This window comes from Papaver somniferum, chromosome 9 (assembly GCF_003573695.1).
Source record: "Papaver somniferum cultivar HN1 chromosome 9, ASM357369v1, whole genome shotgun sequence".
In the NCBI taxonomy this organism is placed as follows: Eukaryota; Viridiplantae; Streptophyta; class Magnoliopsida; order Ranunculales; family Papaveraceae; genus Papaver; species Papaver somniferum.
In genome coordinates this window covers 37,700,927-37,719,747 of record NC_039366.1, presented here as the reverse complement: position 1 = coordinate 37,719,747, position 18,821 = coordinate 37,700,927, and the positions used below count along the sequence as shown (strand labels likewise).

The 18,821-nt window shown below is 35.8% G+C and overlaps 1 protein-coding gene across 1 annotated transcript; it reads right to left on the bottom strand.

The window, feature by feature from the left end:
- Positions 1-982: 982 nt before the first annotated feature.
- LOC113308583 (gibberellin 3-beta-dioxygenase 1-like) lies at positions 983-4,846 on the bottom strand. The gene is made up of 2 exons (XM_026557045.1): positions 4,338-4,846; positions 983-1,654 (listed from the first exon to the last, which is right to left on the bottom strand). Exons 1-2 carry the CDS (start codon positions 4,814-4,816, stop codon positions 1,078-1,080), a joined length of 1,056 nt encoding a protein of 351 aa, XP_026412830.1. The 5' UTR covers positions 4,817-4,846; the 3' UTR covers positions 983-1,077.
- Positions 4,847-18,821: the final 13,975 nt, after the last annotated feature.

Sequence of the window (18,821 nt, the reverse complement as noted above, 5' to 3'; positions counted from 1 at the left end):
CTTCCAAGGTACCGATAAAACTCCGCAACCTCGAACCCACTTCGGCCGAAGCTACACACTGTTAATTTGCTTGTTGTATGCACCTTTTCCATGTCAGTCACCAGCGGGCCAAACATTCGCTCGAGATTTCTTTCAGCATCAGCAGTGTCTAGCAGGCATCTTTCAGCAGCATCAGTAGTGTCTTCTGGAACCGAGTCGTCGTCTTCATCGTCCAGCTGTTTATAATACAGATTTACTTCAATACGAAATTTATCGTCTTCGTGTAATAGCTTATATGCTTCCATACTTTGGATGTCGGGAAACAGCTGAACAATTTGTTGAAGACTCCTTTCAACTTCCGAATCAAGTGAATTATGATAACGGGAGTGACGAAAATGATAGGCTTTCAGTTTAGAAGATAGTTCCTCCATCTTCCCTAGTTGTATTTTGAAACCCGTGGTATCGGAGTCGGAATACACACCAGAACACTCTGTTTCAGCGGTATCCAAATCTTCCATTGTTTGCCATGTAGTATATTGTTTTACAATGTTCATGATTTTCGGAGGAACATCTATCTTTTTTCTTTTAATTCTACTGTCAAAAGGTGACTCTTTTTCATGATTAGCGATTGTGATTGGAATGATCCAAAAAAAATTACTTTGTTCGTTCCTTTTTAATAGGCTGATTTCCTAAAATAAATGTTTCAAAAAAATAAGTTGGTTTCCTAATTGGGAAAGTCAAATGTTACTTTAGTTTTCTGGGACCACTTTTCTCTTAACTTCTTTTGATGACAAGTGTCATGTGGACCATTTTACTATACTTCTTTTGCTGACAAGTGTTATGGGGACCATTTCACTTCACTTCTTTTATTGACAAGTGTCATGAGGACAACTTTCAATGTTTAATTCTCTTAATTTTCTTAATTTTCTCTAAAAGAAAAAACCACCATATTAAAAAGGAAAGGGAGTATCATATTATTAAAACCTGAGTTCTGTGAGTTCATTCCATTACAACCTTGCGCATGGCCAATGCGCACTAGTTTATATTATATATATCTTCCTTACTTGAAACATGAATTATTTCTAATTTAATTTATAGCTACGATACAATACGAATACTTTCAAGAGCTTTGTCGAAATATTTTGCTTTGATGAGATGGAATTCGTGCCAGGTCACAGAACGATACATTGGAGATTTTCCAGTCGACTCGAGGATTGGTGAAATTTCAACATCTCCTGGCGGACCATAGAAAAAAGGGACAGAATAACGATGATATATCTGACTCACGACAGCACGGTGGATGCTACTTTGATATCGTCCATTAGATAGGATGGTCGTGAGATCGCCCATAAAAATAACCAGCGCATTTTCAATATGTGGTACCTCAACCCATCCTAACCCGTCCTTGTAGATTTGAAGACCTGGTCGAGTTTGGTGCAACACAGTAAAAAAAGATGAATCGGCATGTGCATCCAAGCCCATGGCTTTGGATGATGGCTCAGGGAAAACCGGGTAAGAGTTAAGCTGGAGCAGATTTTGCGGACTTGTATTCTTCATTAGGTTGCCTATGAATCCATCAGTATCATCACTTTGTATACCTAATGAATTTATTACCATCTTCATCAACTTAGCGCATAACTTGTGCATTTCTTTTTGATATTCTTCCATCGCATCACTACATCGCCAGACACACATACTTTAGCGTCACATATATTAAAAATCCGCTTTGAAGAATTTTAAATATATTAAAAAAAAGAAAATGCTTGAGAAGCAGATGATCAGCCGTTCAAATGCGTTTGTTTTCATTTCAGCCTCTTAGTCTCCATAGTGGCACATTCCTTCACAGGACCAAAAAAATGTATGAGAAACACTACCCGTCAACAGCTCCATGTAGTAGTCTTTCAGATAAATGCGTAGCATATTGTAAAACAAAAATGATATATGGCACCCAAATCTCATGCACCCAACTAGATATCAAATCATAAAAGGTTTCGAACAAATATCCAAACTCATCATTGGTTCAGACTGAAGGAGTGAAAACTAAAGAAGAAGTATTATGGTTCGCTGGTAAGAGGATGATGGCTTCCATTTATAAGGGTAAGGTCAAAACTAATGGTTCTCATTATTGACGTATTCCGGAAAAAGTTAATTATCAGGCCTCATGGTTATAACAGTTAGAGGTGTAAAACGTCGGTCTAGCACAGCACAGCCCATAAAATCACATGCTTAGTATGCTATGTGCAGGATATTATGACGTGTTGTGCTGTGCCGTGTTAGAAGACGTGCTGGGTTGGGTTGTGCCAAAAAAAATAAACATGTTGTGCCGTATTGTGTTGTGATATTTAGGTATTATATGTGTTATTATGAAAATAAGTCAACATAACGGTAGTAAAATTTTAATAATTATCTAAAATAAAGGTCATTTTTTTTGTATAATATACACAAAGTTTGATGTATTGTGCCATGTTTTGTAGTATTTTATACATACTATAATGTGCTTTCTTAACATGTTGTGTTGTGCCACGTGTTAATTCGTGCCGCGTACTGAACTGAGCTACTGCGCCAATCAATCAAACCAACACGTCTCATTTAACTAACGTGATGTACCGTGCTGGGTTGTGCTCAAATTTTAACGTATTATGTAGGGATGTGCTCGTGTTGGCACAGCCCAATTTACACAGCTCATAACAGTGGTGTCGTGGATTCTGAATTCATTTCTAACTTACCAACTAAATCCATGGTAAGGAGACACAGATTTAATCTGTTTTGACTTTTTGTACATTTAGCATTTGCTAACAGGGTTAAGAAATTATAATTTATGCGTGTGTAGAGAATTAGAGTTGAATTGTTCATGTACCTGACCAACAAAAAAGCTGAGAGCTTCTGTTACAGGAATGTATGTGTGGAATTTAGTGTAAATAAATACAGTACTATATAGTAATAAGATATAGATTTCAAAAGTCATTAATTTGATGTGCATGCTGTTGCCAAATAACTTAGTAAAGATTAGTAGAACAATAAATTATATGATTGTACTGGCTACACTAAAGTTCGATAAATTATATTTCCTCATCTAGTAAATGGCTTTCTTTGGCTGATGCTATCTCCGAAATTAGGGATGTCAATGGATACCCATTATCCGGAATCGGAACCGGATCCGGTAGATTTGGGTCCAGTTTCGGGTCCTAAAGTTGGACTCATTAGCAATTTAGGACTCGACGGGTAATTACCCGATTGGACCCGAATCTAAACGGGTCCAAACGGGTAATACCCGTTGGGTACCCGTTTATTCATGTTTTTGCTAATTTTAGTTTACTCGTTTTAAATTTTTCTCTTACATTTAACCTTTATTTAGTACATTAATAAGAAATAATAATAAATTTTATAAAAGTTATTTAAATCCAAGCCAAAAAGAGACAAATATTAAGTTTTTGAGGTTTTTTTAATAGTTTTCTTAAGACCCAATGGGTACCCGGGACTGGGAGGTACCCGGTATTTAAACGGGTCCGGTTCTAGGTCCACAAGTGTAGGAACCGGATCCGGAACCGTTAGGACCCGGATCCAAACTTTATAAGTAGGGTACAGGTCTAGTGATACCCGGGAGGACCCGGACCCGTTGACACCCCTATCCGAAACCACACAACCAAAGATTTTCCTTTGTATATTACTCCCTCCGTTATTTTTTAATAAGCTTGTTTTGTTTTTACAAGAAATTAAGGATATTAAGAGAATTAATCATTGAAAGTGGTCCTCATGACACTTGTCAATAAAACAAGTGAAATGAAATGGTCCCCATGACATTTGTCACCAAAATAAAAGTAAAATGAAATGATCTACATGACATATGTCATTAAAAGAAGTTAAGAGAAAATGATCCCAGAAAACAGTAACATTTTACTTTCCCAATCAGGAAACCAGACTATTTTTTTGAAACATTTATTTATAGAAACCAACCTATTATTTAAGAACGGAGGGAGTATTAAGTTGGCTTGGCAAAACGAGCCTAAAAATAGTTTTTATGCCGGGTAATTTTTTAGCAAAGTCAATTACGTACAAGTCCCTCCCAAAAAAGACCACTTAATGAAAGAGTGTATTTTGGGCTATATACACCATCTTAACAATGGGTTTGAATTGAGAGAAATCAAATTTAGATTTTTTAGTGTTATACCTAAAAAATTTGTTTCAAATCTATTAACGTTTTGATTTTATATAGAAAAATAGGATCCAAAATGTGAGACTTTGTATAGAAAAACAGGATCTTGAATGTGAAACAGTATAAGAATAAAATTGTAGCATGCCCTAACTTAAATGAGAATATTCCGAATCTTCCACTTTGGTGGGGAATGAAAATACGTTACCAGAATTCGGAGCATTGATCTTCTTGATCAGGCCAGATTTTCTTACAATATTCAGCAGGTGAGCCAATCATCCCAAAACATTCGAACCAAGATATATGCGCTGAACCATAACCAGTGATGCCATTTGCTGCTCTTGCCGCTCTTAACTTTTTCTTCATTTCAAGAGTAAATAAACGGTTGCAATGTAGCTCAAGGTTCTTGATTACGTCTCGGGGAACACCATGGTTGATAACTTGATAGGCATACCAATTTTCACATGCATAATCTAAGTCTTTCACCACGTTAGGGTTGTTGAGATCGATTACAGGTATTGTTGTTGATGCTATGATACGCTCATCAGTGATATTATACACCCCTGGATTAGTAATAAGCCATGTATGTGTATCAGGAACATCGTCGTTAACTGAATCGAAATCGATGGCTAAAACACGATTTCCTTCCGAAGGAGTAGCTGCAAAGGCTTCACGAATTGAAGGCATTTGGTTATACAAGACACCAACTAATCTAGAAGTTACTAGTCCGGATGACTTTTGTTGTATGTGTTTTTGCTTTGGTATTTAAGAGATTTATTTCATTAAATATGCGTCAGATTTTGAAGGATATCTTATATATTAATTGCCTAATTCATTGGATTTCGTTTTATGGTGGGTTTGGATGTAGAATTTTAAAGATGGATTTATGGGTTCAGGGGATTTGGTGGAATTACGTTTCCCTCGCTACATTTGGTTGACCAAATCCCTGGAATTACGTTTCCGATGGGATTCATTTTTCCAGCAAATCCTCCATATGGAGTTCGACCCCTCCCCTAAGATTTGCTGGGAAACTTAGGAGAGGAATTATGGGACCACTTTTTTTACTCCAAATCACATATATATATATATATATATATATATATAATTTTAAGATTCTTAGGGCAATGCCAAACAATACATGGACTTTAACACAAGAAAATTTTATGAATCTTAGGAATCTCAACTGAGTTACCAAACATACGAGGGATTTACATGAATCCCAGAATTTGTAATCCCGTGGGATTAGAAATTCCTGGAAATTGTGAATTCTGCAACCAAACGCAACTGCTTCTTAAAGAATTGCGTATGTTATATCATTAACTTAAATCCATTGAATCTCCCAGTTAATATTCCATCTATTTGCCACCCACATTTTTCCTAATTACAACGTTTATCAAAATTTCTAAAATATTAATTTGACTATAACTATCACCATTTTATCTGTCTTTTTTTTCCGTTAATCACTTTTTTCACTAAAAAACCAGCACAAAGGTGTTAATGTTAGACTGGATTCTTTTTCTTGACTGAAGGCAAATTTTATTAAGGAAAAAAAGAACTACTCAGTCACAAGGCAATGACAAGTAGGAGAGTTACAAAGAAGCTTGCATCAAAGCTTCCCAATTACATAACAAGAAATTAAGAAAGACCATAATTTTCAAAAATGTCTGTGTTTATTGTCTAGCTGAACAAAAAACACTTGACTTCAATAATAATCTGCTCAGTACTTTTCTCTTGGTTGTTGTAAAACCTGTTGCTGCGATCCTTCCAAATGCACCACCAGATTGCAAAGGACAAGTAACTCCACAACCTTTTAATTCTATTGTTGCTCTTCTTGTTGCGCCATTCCCACAGGGTTCTTCTAACATCACCCACAATGCACCCAAGATACTCCAAAGCTTTTCAAAAAGTACATCCACACAGTAGAAGTAAAATTACAGTGAAGAAACAAGTGTGGGTTTGTCTCCATATGATCATCACAAAGCAAACAAACTGCATCCTGCACCAAGCCTGCATTGAACAAAAATTCCAAAGTTGGAGCACATCATAACAAAGGGTCCAAACCAGGAAAGCCACTTTCGAGGGGACATTGGGATTCCACATATGCTTATCAGGGAAAGCAAGAAAGCCTTCAGTCTCTAGAGCTTCATAAGCACTAGCAACAGAGAAGCCTTTGCTCTGATTATAAATCCAGTGCATGTTATCTTCAACAACTGCCATGTTATTCACTCTCTCCCTTGGATCACCAATAACTTCCAGCAGATTTATCACCTCCAGCATTTCAGACTCTGTCAAGCTTCTTGAAAAATCTAGATTCCAAGCTCCATCAACTGAGATTATATTCTTAATAACTGCAGTTTTCTTCTTAGAAAGCTTAAACAAATTAGGAAAAATAATTTTTAGTGGTTGTTCCCCAACCCAGACATCCTCCCAGAAATATATGCTGCTTTCATCACCAACCAACAAAGATGAACCTGCTTTTACAAAGTCTATTGCTTTCAAAATTCCAGCCCATAAGCTAAATCATACTGAACTTTTGGAATGATTTGGAAACAAAGTTTCAGTAATCCCTCCAAATTTATGATTTATGATTCTTCTCCACAAGGCATTCTTCTCACTCCCATATCTCCAAATTCATTTAGAGTGTAAAGTTTTGTTCACCAGTTTGAGTTTTTTAATTCCTACCCCTCCTCTAGCTTTAGGAAGATTCACATTAGTTTTTTTAATTCTTTTTCTTATAATTAGTACACAATTATGTTTACTCCTAATGATCAAAGACGGAAAGAATAAAACGATCAAAAAATGTTCATTAGTGGAGTACATGTAGACTAAAAGTTCCCATAATCATTTCGCAAGAATAGTTATTATACCTAACTTGTCGTTCCAACCATTTTAACATAAATATTTTCTATTGATTCCATTCATCAGTTGTCTTCTTTTGCTATCCCCAAGAGATTAAGTAAGCTTGCCTAGTATTGTTGCATTAATGATATACCGTTCAGGAAAAAAAACCAGACAATTCAATAGTCCGGTTTTGGGTGGATCAGTGACACTAGTCGTTCAGTAATGGACGAGTAGTTCTTCTCAAAGAGAAAAAAAAAAAGGTAAGAAGTACAGTATGGTAAAATCTGAGTCATTGAACCCAAAATAAGCCTGACCTAAACTAGTTATTTACAAACGTAATCCAATTTAAACATGAATTTCTTAAGTCTAATCATACATGAATTTGTATGTAGATAAGGTTATTATTGTATCTATTTTTTTTTACCTTTTTTATATTTGGCTTTAGTTTTGCTATAACATTTTGCGATTTATTTTGAGGCATATTTTGATAAAAAAATCAAGAATTAGGACAAAATTCCTCTTTGTAATAATTGATAGTCCCTCCTCTTTGTTATAATTGATAGTCCCTCCTTAGACGGAAGATTATATATTTGCAGGCAAATAAGAAAAAGGAAAGAGATTAATTATTTCCAAGCCTACCGAATTCCCGAAATATTTAGAGATTTTTACTCCTTAAAAGAGTAGTTTACTTCTTGGTTCTCTAACTCCAATTTAAGAAAAGTGGAATACATTGCCCTACAGCCTATACGTTTTAGGATTATCAATAGGATAATTGGATCCTAGAAGCAAAAGTCAATTTAAGAAGTTGGAACAGAAGCAGAGTATTTGTTTTGTACAGAGTTTTGTTATTTTGCTTTTAGAATTCGATCAAATTATATTGTCAATTGAAATTCTAACCTTTTTAGTATTGGAAGCTGAAAAACAATTTCTGATAAAACATCCAAACACCCTCCAAATATTATCCCTCCATATTAAGGATTATTATTAGAATTTTTTAGAATTTTAAATGACTTAAATGCAAGGACAAATCAGGAAAATGTTTGTAATAAATATAGAAGTCTTCGTAACTAATCTTTCAACCTTCAACTAATTAGGCACAGGAAGTTCAGAACTGCGTGAAATTATCAAATTAAAATCCCTCACATAATCTTTGTTTCCGAAACTATAAGTAGTGTAAATACCACCACAAAAAAGAATTGTTTTCTGGGATATCATAATTTACTTACTTTACCTTCTATCGGAAAGAAAAGGAGGCTTAGGAATAGCCTGTAAGGATGGGTTTGATTTGTCAATAATCGAATCTAGCCAAAGGGTTTTTTTTTGTTCCTCCCAGTCAATCAAAGATAACACCAAATACAACCTTTATTTTGTTTATGGTGAACCAAAACCAAATTTGAGAGCTAGTTGTAGGGAAGAGTTTTTAACACAACCCTTTGATTAAGATAGAATGATTTTTTAGGGACCATGGTTTTTTTGGGCGACCATGATTTTATTAGGCCACCTTCCCTATAGTTATAAGGGGTGTCCTAGAACATTGAAATGACTAACCTACCCTTAACCTAATTTAATATAAAACCAACACAATAACCACCTCTCTCTCTCTCTCTCTATATATATATATATATATAACCACCACCTCCTCTCACCACCACCTCCCACCACCGCCGATTACCACCACCACCACCCACCACCGCCGATTACCACCACCACCACCACCGCCCACCACCGTCGATTACCACCACCACCTCCAATTATCACCACCAACAACCACCGATTACCACCACCAACAACCACCGATTACCACCACCACCTCCGATTACCAACACCACCACTATATATATAGCTTAATTTAAAACATTAACAAAGATATTCTCACAAACCCATTACTTGTCATTCGTTTTTGGTTGAATAAATGAGAACTAATCATCAAAATGAGTTGAAAATGGAAGTTCCAGAGAGGTTTAATGGAGTTTTTTTTCAGTAAAAAGTTCGGTTATCACAAATTATTTTTTCTTAACCAAACTCAAAGTTCGGTTGATTCGCAAAAAAATACTTTTAACCGAACTCCTTGTATTAGAACAATACAAGTCCATAAATTTGGTTCGTTCGCAAAATTATTAAGTTTTCTTTGTAACCGAACTCTACCTATAAGCCCAGTTCGGTTGATTCGCAAAATATGTTGAAGTTTGCGAACCAACCGAACTTCTAACACTAGGTTACTTTTAACCTGAAGTTCGGTTGGGAACTTGGTTGCGTTGAAGTTTGCGAACTAACCGAACACACAAGATGTACTCAAATAAATTGTCAAGTTCAAAGTTCGGTTACCTACCATTTTATCCTAGGTAACCGAACATTGCATTGTACGACCAAAACCTCCATTAACGAGCGAGTTCGGTAACCTGCGTGTTTGGAAAACGTAACCGAACTACACTTTCAGGTGTGTTCGGTTACATGTTCTTGACATATGGTAACCGAACTACACTTTCAGATGTATTCGGTTACATGTTGTTGAAATATGGTTAACCGAACTGGCCCAAATTTACATAAAAAATTTCATTTTTTTGAAAGTTTGGAGCAATTCATCCAACATTATCTAAGTTTGAAGCATACCTTGGTACCCAAATACCCTTCCTCCGGTTGTGGTTGGTAAAATCCATCGTTTTTGATGTTTTCCTTCTTCATCTTCTCTAACTTTACTCTCTCAATAATTCTACTTCTTTCAAAAAAAAAACTCATCTGATTTTTTAATCTCACTAATTATCTTTAACTTAATCATCTCACTAATCATTACACTAACTAATCATCACCCAAAATTAATCAAGAGGGTAATTTAGGTATTAATATAAATATCTAGATAAGGGGTGACCTAGATTTACTTCTAATGTCTTTACCCAAAATAAAACTATGGTCCCCCAAAAAAACTATAGTCCCCAAAAAATCGTTCTTAATATATCCCTACCATCATGGTAGGAGATTTAACTGCTTGTTCTTATCACAAGACAAGTGGGGCAGAAGACCCATCTCTTATAACGACACAAAAATACTAGTAGAAAGTTTAATGACAGCTTAGGACCTTAGATACATGTCATTCTCTGGACACGACTTTACATGGACCTACAAGCAAGAAGGAAATAATCGGGTACTGTAAAGAATTGATCGGGCCATTGTAAATAGTGTGTGCGAGGTTGCTTTTCCGCAAACTCACATTCTTCATTTACCCTGTATCAATTCTGACCACTCCCCAATCTTGGTTTCTCTTGGTCCTAATATAAATAGCCTGCATAAATCTTACCACTTCAGGTCCATGTGAACAAAAGATCCGACCTGTAAAATTATTATTGAACAAGCCTAGGCAGTTAAAGTGAGAGGCTCAAAAGCCTTTCAACTGAAACAAAAACTGAAACATGCTAAATAAAACTCAACCACCGGAATAAAGTGTCTTTTGGTAATATAAATTTCTCAATTCATGAAACTAAACAGAATTTAAAGGAAGTGAAAAACAAATCCCCTGGAGATACTAGTGCGATATGTATTTTATCTGATAAATTAACATACTTATATTCTCTAGAAGAAATCTCGTGGAAAGATAAATCTGGCTACAAGAAGGTGATAAAAATACGTCATTATTTCACAAATCCACCATGTTTAGAAGAAAGAGTAAAAACATTTCTTGGCTTAAGGATAGAACTGGAACTTGGTTAACAACTAGAGCGGCTATTGGCGAAGAATTCATCTCATATTTCCAACAACTTTATAGAACTTCTGGTAATACTGAACAAGACAACATCGTCGATACAATTAAATCTAAAGTTACACACATGGAGAATGAGGCCCTAGAGGCCCGTTATTGGATGAAGAAATAAAGAAAGCTTCCTTCCAATTGGGAGCAAAAAAATCACCATGACTTGATGGGTTCACTGGTCTTTTATTTTAAAATTACTGAGACATAGTAGGAGAAAGTGTCACTATGATGGTTCAACAATTATTTGATTCTGAACATCTTCTAACTCAATTTAATCATACAAATATAGCTTTGGGACATAAAAACCCGATGGATGACTCTGTAAACCAATTCAGGCCTATATGATTGTGTAACTTTACTTACAAAGTAGTTTCTAAAACCATGCCTAACAGGATGAAGCCATTAATGGAAAAAGTAATCCCACCCAATCAAATTGCATTTGTCTCAAAAAGACAAATTGCTGACAATGTCGTGTTGGCACATGAACTCATACATTCAATAAAACATAAACAAGGAAGGGTGGGATTTTCCGCCATAAAATTGGATATGTCAAAAGCCTACGACAGGCTTGTGTGATCTTTTTTGGCCAAAGTCTTGACGATATTGGGTTTTCATCCGAAGTGGATAAGGCTGATTATGAATTTCCTTGGAATTGTACCTTACTCTATCATTCTTAATGGTGCCTCATTGGGAAATTTTAAACCAGAAAAAGGGTTAAGTCAGGGGATCCTTTGTCCCCCTTCCTGTATATCATTTGTGCGGAGACATTATCATGTTACATCAAACATTTAGAAGAAATTAACCTGATTCATGGAATTAAATGTGCAAACTGGACCCCTTCTGTGAGCCATCTTCTTTTTGCTGATGATAGTCTTCTATTTGTTAAGGCCATCATTCCTGAATTCCATGGTATTAAAGAATACATGCAAAAATATTATAAAGCAAGTGGGAAAAGGATTAATTTCGACAAATAAGGAATTTTCTTTAGTAAAAAAATGTATCCAAGACATATAAGGATTTTGGCGAAAATTCTTAATATATCTAATCTCAACCTTGGGTAAAAATACTTAGGGGCTCCTATAATAGTTTTAACATCAAAGGCGCAAACCCATCTCTCCCTTTTTTTTGTTGTAGAAAAAAGAGTTAATGGTTGGTTCACCTAATTTTTATCTCAAGTAGGAAAAATCACCTTGGTAAAACATGTGGGTCAAGCTATGTCACTATACCAGATGACTACATTCCTAATCCCTAAAAGCATGGGTCATAAGATTGATAGTCACTTAAACAGATATTGGTGGGGTGAAGACCCCAATTCAAAAAAGAAAAAAATTTATTTGATAGCTTGGGAAAATATTTGCAAATCAAAATAGGGCCTGAGATTCAGAAGTAGTGAAATTAACGACATGGAAATGATGACAATGAGTGTGTGGAGACTAGTAGAGCAACCAGAACCACTCCTAGCAAAAGTGTTGAAAGCTAAATACTTTCATAAGACAGATATCCTCAATTCTAAATTCTCAGACCAATCCTCATGGGTCTGGAAATGCCTACACCGTACAATGTGTAAAATCAAACCATTTATATTGGGTTGTGAGGGAAGGAAACTTCAATGACCCATGGTGTGATAATTGGAAACCTGGAAAAGGGATTGTTACACCGTAGAGTAACTCTACCCTCGATTTAAACCTGAAAGTACAAGACCTTATAATTCAAGAAACAAAAACCCGAGATACAACAAAATTAAGTGTTGTATTTGATCAATCTACGAAAGAATTGATTGAACAAATACCTCTTAGTGTTGAGCCCACTATGAAAAAGCGGGAGTCTAACAACACCACCCAATATTTCGCTTAGCAATCTGTATGGACTAACTCCGAAATACTTTGCTAGAGAATCAACTAGACAGTCAGACTCAATCTAGATAAAAGTATCTCAAGGAGTTAATATCTCTCTCTTGATTTGATTTTTACTCAAGCTAAAAACAATAGCGATTCTTTATCAAATACAAGGAATACTTGGACGGTACCAAAGACCAATGTCCAAGGATCAATCAATATCAATCAACAACCAAAGGTTGAATTTCCAATTGATGATCACGAACGCACAACCTGTATTATTTCAATTATAAAATATAATGCGGAAAAGAAATAACACAGACACCAGAAATTATGTTAACGAGGAAACCGCAAATGCAGAAAAACCCCGGGACCTAATCCAGATTGAATACACACTGTATTAAGCCGCTACGGACACTAGCTTACTGCAAACTAACTTTGGACTGGACTATAGTTGAACCCCAATCAGTCACCCACCAATCCAAGGTACAATTGTACTCTTACTCCTCTTATCCCAGCAGGATACTGCGTACTTGATTCCCTTAGCTGATCTCACCCACAACCAAGAGCTGCTGCAACCCAAAATCACAGACTTGATAATAAACAGATCTGTCTCACATAGAAAAGTCTATCAAAGGATAAATCTGTCTCCCACAGATAAACCCTAGAAGATGCAAGATCATATTACACAACTACGATAAAGTAGTATCGGTCTGGCTTCACAATCCCAATGAAGTCTTTAAGTCGTTAACCTGATTTTAGAGAAGAAAATCAAAGGTTAATGGAGATCGACTCTAGCGGGCGCACTAGTAGCACATAGACTTGTGGGGATTAGTTTTGCACAATGCTAGATGTCTCCTTTATATAGCCTTCAAATCAGGGTTTTGCCGTAGTTACAAAGCAATCCTTATTCACCGTTAGATGAAAACCTGATTTAGATTCAAGCTAATATTTCTCAATCGTTAGATCGAAAACTTAGCTTGTCACACACACTTGGGTAGACGTTTACTGGGTTCGTGAAAACCATGCCCAAACGTGTACGTGTATGTTGGGTCAACATAGTAATCCAAAAGATTAACCATATGATCATTTCATATTAACCTTGTTCTTCTTCACCATAACTAATTCAATTGACTCAAATGAACTAGTTAAAGAGTTGTTCAATTGTTATGAGATCTTATGTAACTACACAAGACACAATTGAAATAAAGATGATTCGATTTGATTGAATCGGCTCATGAACATTATATCCATGGTTTGCATAAAAAACTCCTTAGTAATTTAATGTTTCATGTTCAGAGCACATCTTTAGATCATAACCTCTTAAGTTCACAAACAAGTTCGCGGACTTAAGTTAATCGGTTGAGTTTTCCAAACTCAGCAGAAATTCTCGGAAAGAGAACTTCCGCCAGTTCGCGGACTGGGTTCGTGGACTTAGCACACAAACGAGTTTTGGAAAATCCAGCAGAAATTCTCGGTCGAGAACTTCCGACAGTTCGCGGACTGAGTCTGCGGACTGGATTCGCGGACTTGGCAATCCAATTCCACAATCCTCCCGATTTCTCTTGATCAACAAAGTTTGAAAACTTCGGTTCAAGGAATACATGGTTATGTAATCTAAACTCTCATTTCAATCATTGAGACATTCTCAGAGGACGCTATGTAGCCGTTATTCACAGTCTGATTCACGTCAGAGCAATTCTCAAAGTGATTGAAACTTTTCATGACTTTCGTCACTAGGTGAAGATAAACTTGATCAAAGGGAAACGCTTTACCAACACACGATTTCGAGATAAAAGATAAGCAATGAATGCTCGGCTCGAAATGTCAAATGTGTATGATCTAGTCTATATAGCATACGACTTTTGTCTCATAAGAAGTAGGAGATAGAAGAGATAGACTTTTGAGTGATAGATAAGTTCAAGTATCCACATACCTTTTTGTTTATGAAGTTCCACGGTTCCTTGTATAAATCTTCGTCGTTGTATGATGAATCGCCATGAAGTCCTTGAGCTCAACTACACTTTTCTATCCTAGTCCGAGACTTAGATATGTAGGCTACAAATCAATACTTATAGTTTTGATCACTAACATTGACAAACATGCTTGAGATAGAAACGCATGCGAGGTTGACCGAGCTATGCTCTAACAATATCCCCCTTTGTCAATTTTAGTGACAAAACTATTAATACATATGGAATACAAAAAAGATAAACTTTAGTGGCTCCTATTCCATAGTATAATCTTCAACGATCCTTGAAATCTTCGTCCTTCCAAGTACTCAAATGATCCCAAAGGTTGTAAGTTTAGCACCATCGTTGTTGAAGATCCGTAGCTATAACAATGAGAGAAATCGAGATTCTCGATCATTATTATACAATGTCATAGTGTTATTATATAACATCAAAGCCCAATTGTATCACGACTTTAACATTAATACTACGATGATATGTATTACTCCCCCTTGGTCAATACTCCATCTCGATCATGGAAACCACTCCCCCTTACACAATGATCCGAAAACCATATGTATTTGTAGTGTGAACTACAATATTTCTCCCCCTTTTTGTCAATAAAATTGGTAAAGGTACAAGAATGGGTTCATAATGAAATTTCCACCAGCCGAAACTAACAACATTCATCAAGGAGTTTTAAGATAAAAGATAACCCCTAAAAAATTCCACAACCGCACTCCCCGCGATATATTATCATTAAGCACAAGTTCAAAAGAACTCTCCCCCATTTGATGTCGTTCCCGAGAGAACAACAAGAGCGACCTTGATTTCGAAAGAAAAGAATAATTTTTTTATTGGACACCAAAAATCATAGGAATGATTTTCTATATCCAAAGCTCAACCAAATTAACCACAAGTAAACCCATGATTAATTCAATTGGAATACGCAACTAAATCAAACCACAAAAGTAATCAATTTAATTGAAAGTGCTCAACATAAGTAAACTCACGGATCTACGACTAAGTTAATCATATGGAGATGACTAACTTAACCGTTCAAATACTCAACATAAGGAATAACTTACAGAATATATGACTACATTAACCAAATAACATGATAGTGTAGCCTTTCATATACTCAACACAAGAACTTGTGGAATATATGAAAACTCAACTAGATTAATTACAAGAGAACCTATATTTAATCTAATTGGAATAAAACAACCAAACTAATCACGAAGTAATTAATTTAATTATTTTGGGCTCAATCATAAGAGAACTTATGGAACCCCAACTAAGTTCATCATAGAATATGACAACCTTAACCGTACATGTACTCAACATAAGAAAGAAGACTTATGGAGTACTAACTAAATAACCAAACTAGTTGATTAATTTAGTTCCTAATGCTCGACATATAACATCTTATGGAACAACCAACAAAACCAAGGTAATTCGACTTAGTTGTAAGGTGCTCAACATAAGACACACAATGGAGCCTTCACGGTAAAACATAATAAAATGGATCAATGAAGATCAATACCGTGGATAACATACAAGTATCTATTCTATTTTTCATCATAATGACATAATAGACTTTATCCTTGTTGAAAAAAAGATTTTATCATATTTTCCATCAAATACATGATTGCATAGGCATAACTTTTGTATATGTCAAAAGTCCATTCGTCCTTTCATCAATACGAGTACCAACCTATGAACGACTTTACTTTTGACAATATGGGATACATATATAGCAAATATTTTCATAACAAAAACAAAAATATTCAACGCTAACCATAAAAGTTATTACAACCCATGAAGAGTTTAAACCAAGGTTTTAGAAAAACAAACATTAGCATTCATACATTATAGAGATTACTCACTTTCATAATAGTGATCTCTCTCGATTTCATAGAACTTTTCTCCAAGGGCAGGTAAAACAACTACAGGATACTCCACCTTTTCTTTAAGAACAGAAATTTCTCTCTTGGCGCAAGAAAGCTTTTCTTTTGTTTCAGCAAGTTCAATCTGGAGAAGGTCCATCTCATCCGCATCAACAACAGGTGGAGCTATAGGAGCATTTCTGACAGTCGAGGGCATCATCTTTTCAATGCTTGACCTTCTTATCATTGATAGTCCTCCGAGATTGGTTCTAATCATTTGAAGGTTGTAACTAGCACAGATTCTTGAAATGAGACAGGGAAGTCCAGGTCTTCTATTACTGCTTTGTTTAACATTGATCATAGAGTTGACAATCACTCCACAGAAATGGATCTGCCTCCCTTCAACAATTAGATAGATAAACTCAGTAACATCCTTCGTCCAGCGGTTGTTGTCACAGGTGCTTGGCAACATATTTTCCACAATTAGCTTAGAAGCAACCTTGAGATGAATACCTGCTCCTTGTACACAGACCTTACCATCATTTCGAACGAGATTCTGATTAAACAGTAAGACAAAAAGGTCTTCTAAAGTTCGTCTTTCAGTTGGAGTAAAATGAGTGCCACCAATAGGTATTGAACAAGTCTTGAGACAATTTCTCTGTTAACATCAATTACAGTTCCTCCCACCATGGTTTTGAAAGAGCCGTATACACGGTTCACATCATGAATATTTGCATAAAATTATGCAACCAATTCACTATGAACATTACCCGAGGGTTCGTGGATTATTCCCCAATGATGATTACTAAACAAATTGTTAAAGTAGGGAATATCACCAATAGTTGGATCAAGAAAACGTTCGCGAATGGGTGTTTTTCCCATGAGTTCAACAAACAGTTCACGTGCTGCACGGTTAAAGAATCTAACACTTAATTCTAGATCAAGAAACGATTCATCCCTGGGTTGATGACTAGAGCTACCAACTTGTCTAGTTCTTCTATAACTCATGATTGGAAGAAGAAGAAAAATCAAAAAGAGGTAGAAGACTTACTCGGTTCGCGGTTTTGGACTAATGGTGAATCTCGTACACAACCTCGAAACACAAAACGAGATTCAACCCAAGGTGCACAAACTTCTTGTAAAGACAGGGGTACTCACGGTTTTTTTGTTTGGTTCAAAAATGTGAGCATGAGGGTGGAAGAATTGAACACGAACTGTTGAGATAGTTCTCTCGTTTTCGAACTGAAGAAGCAATGGAAGAATGTGAAGTGACCGAGGGGAGGATTTTTCACTTTTTATGTGTTTAAACAAAACACTTGCCACGTTCGCGCACTGGACTCGTTTGTGAGACGGTTCCAACAACAACACGTGCGAGCGGCTTGTGTGGTACCAAGGGTGTGTTTGGTTGTCCCTCATAACACCATGAGAGGGATTCCTTCCAACAGCTCTTACCACTAGCAAGAACTAGATAACTCCAGAGTAAAGTTCTTTTACAAAGAGTATAATCAGGGTCAAGAAATTTTTATAATTTCTATTTTTCCATCTTTTATGTCGAAGATTTTTTATGTTGCATAAAGCAAATTTTTTGAGAGAACAGAACACCCTCATTCCTTCATAGGGCTTGATAATAGAATTATCTTGGTGAAAAAAATTAGGAATAGAGCAATGAGCCAATTCACGCTTTGAGATGATATACTCAGATGTCTGAGATTTAAACTCCTCTTGTAGTTCTTTTAGTTTATCAAAACTAATTGGATTACACCAAGGAGAAGCATTGAATTTATTATTTACCATAACTTGATTTAGCCTATCAAGAGACTCCTGTTCCTTCAGAACAAAAAGGTCAACATCAGAAGTTAGGTTTTCAAGTTTCTTTTCAATCTCAGAAAACATTTCAGGGGATTTTAAACCTGGTGAAAGTTTAGACAAGAATTCTTCTATTGAAAAGATAAAATCAGACATGGAAGAGAATTCTTCAATTCCTGGATCTGGTGGTGTATTTATTGAGATATCACTTCTGTCCATAGAGTCAGATCGTTACAAACACGGACTTTTTAGGTATTAACGTGTTTGCCTGCTCTGATACCAATTTAAAAAGCGGGGGTCTAACAACACCACCCAATATTTCGTTTAGCAATCTGTATGGACTAACTCCGAAATACTTTGCTAGAGAATCAACTAGACAGTCAGACTCAATCTAGATAAAAGTATCTCAAGGAGTTAATATCTCTCTCTTGATTTGATTTTTACTCAAGCTAAAAACAATAACGAGTCTTTATCAAATACAAGGAATACTTGGACGGTACCAAAGACCAATGTCCAAGGATCAATCAATATCAATCAACAACCAAAGGTTGGATTTCCAATTGATGATCACGAACGCACAACCTGTATTATTTCAATTATATAAAATATAATGCGGAAAAGAAATAA

Excerpts from the sequence above, each read along its gene's own strand:
- LOC113308583 (XM_026557045.1), bottom strand. The coding sequence starts at position 4,816 with ATGCCTTCAATTCGTGAAGCCTTTGCAGCTACTCCTTCGGAAGGAAAT. Across the intron at positions 1,655-4,337 it reads GATCAATGCTCCGAATTCTG|TGATGCGATGGAAGAATATC; the intron begins GTAACGTATTTT and ends CTGGCGATGTAG.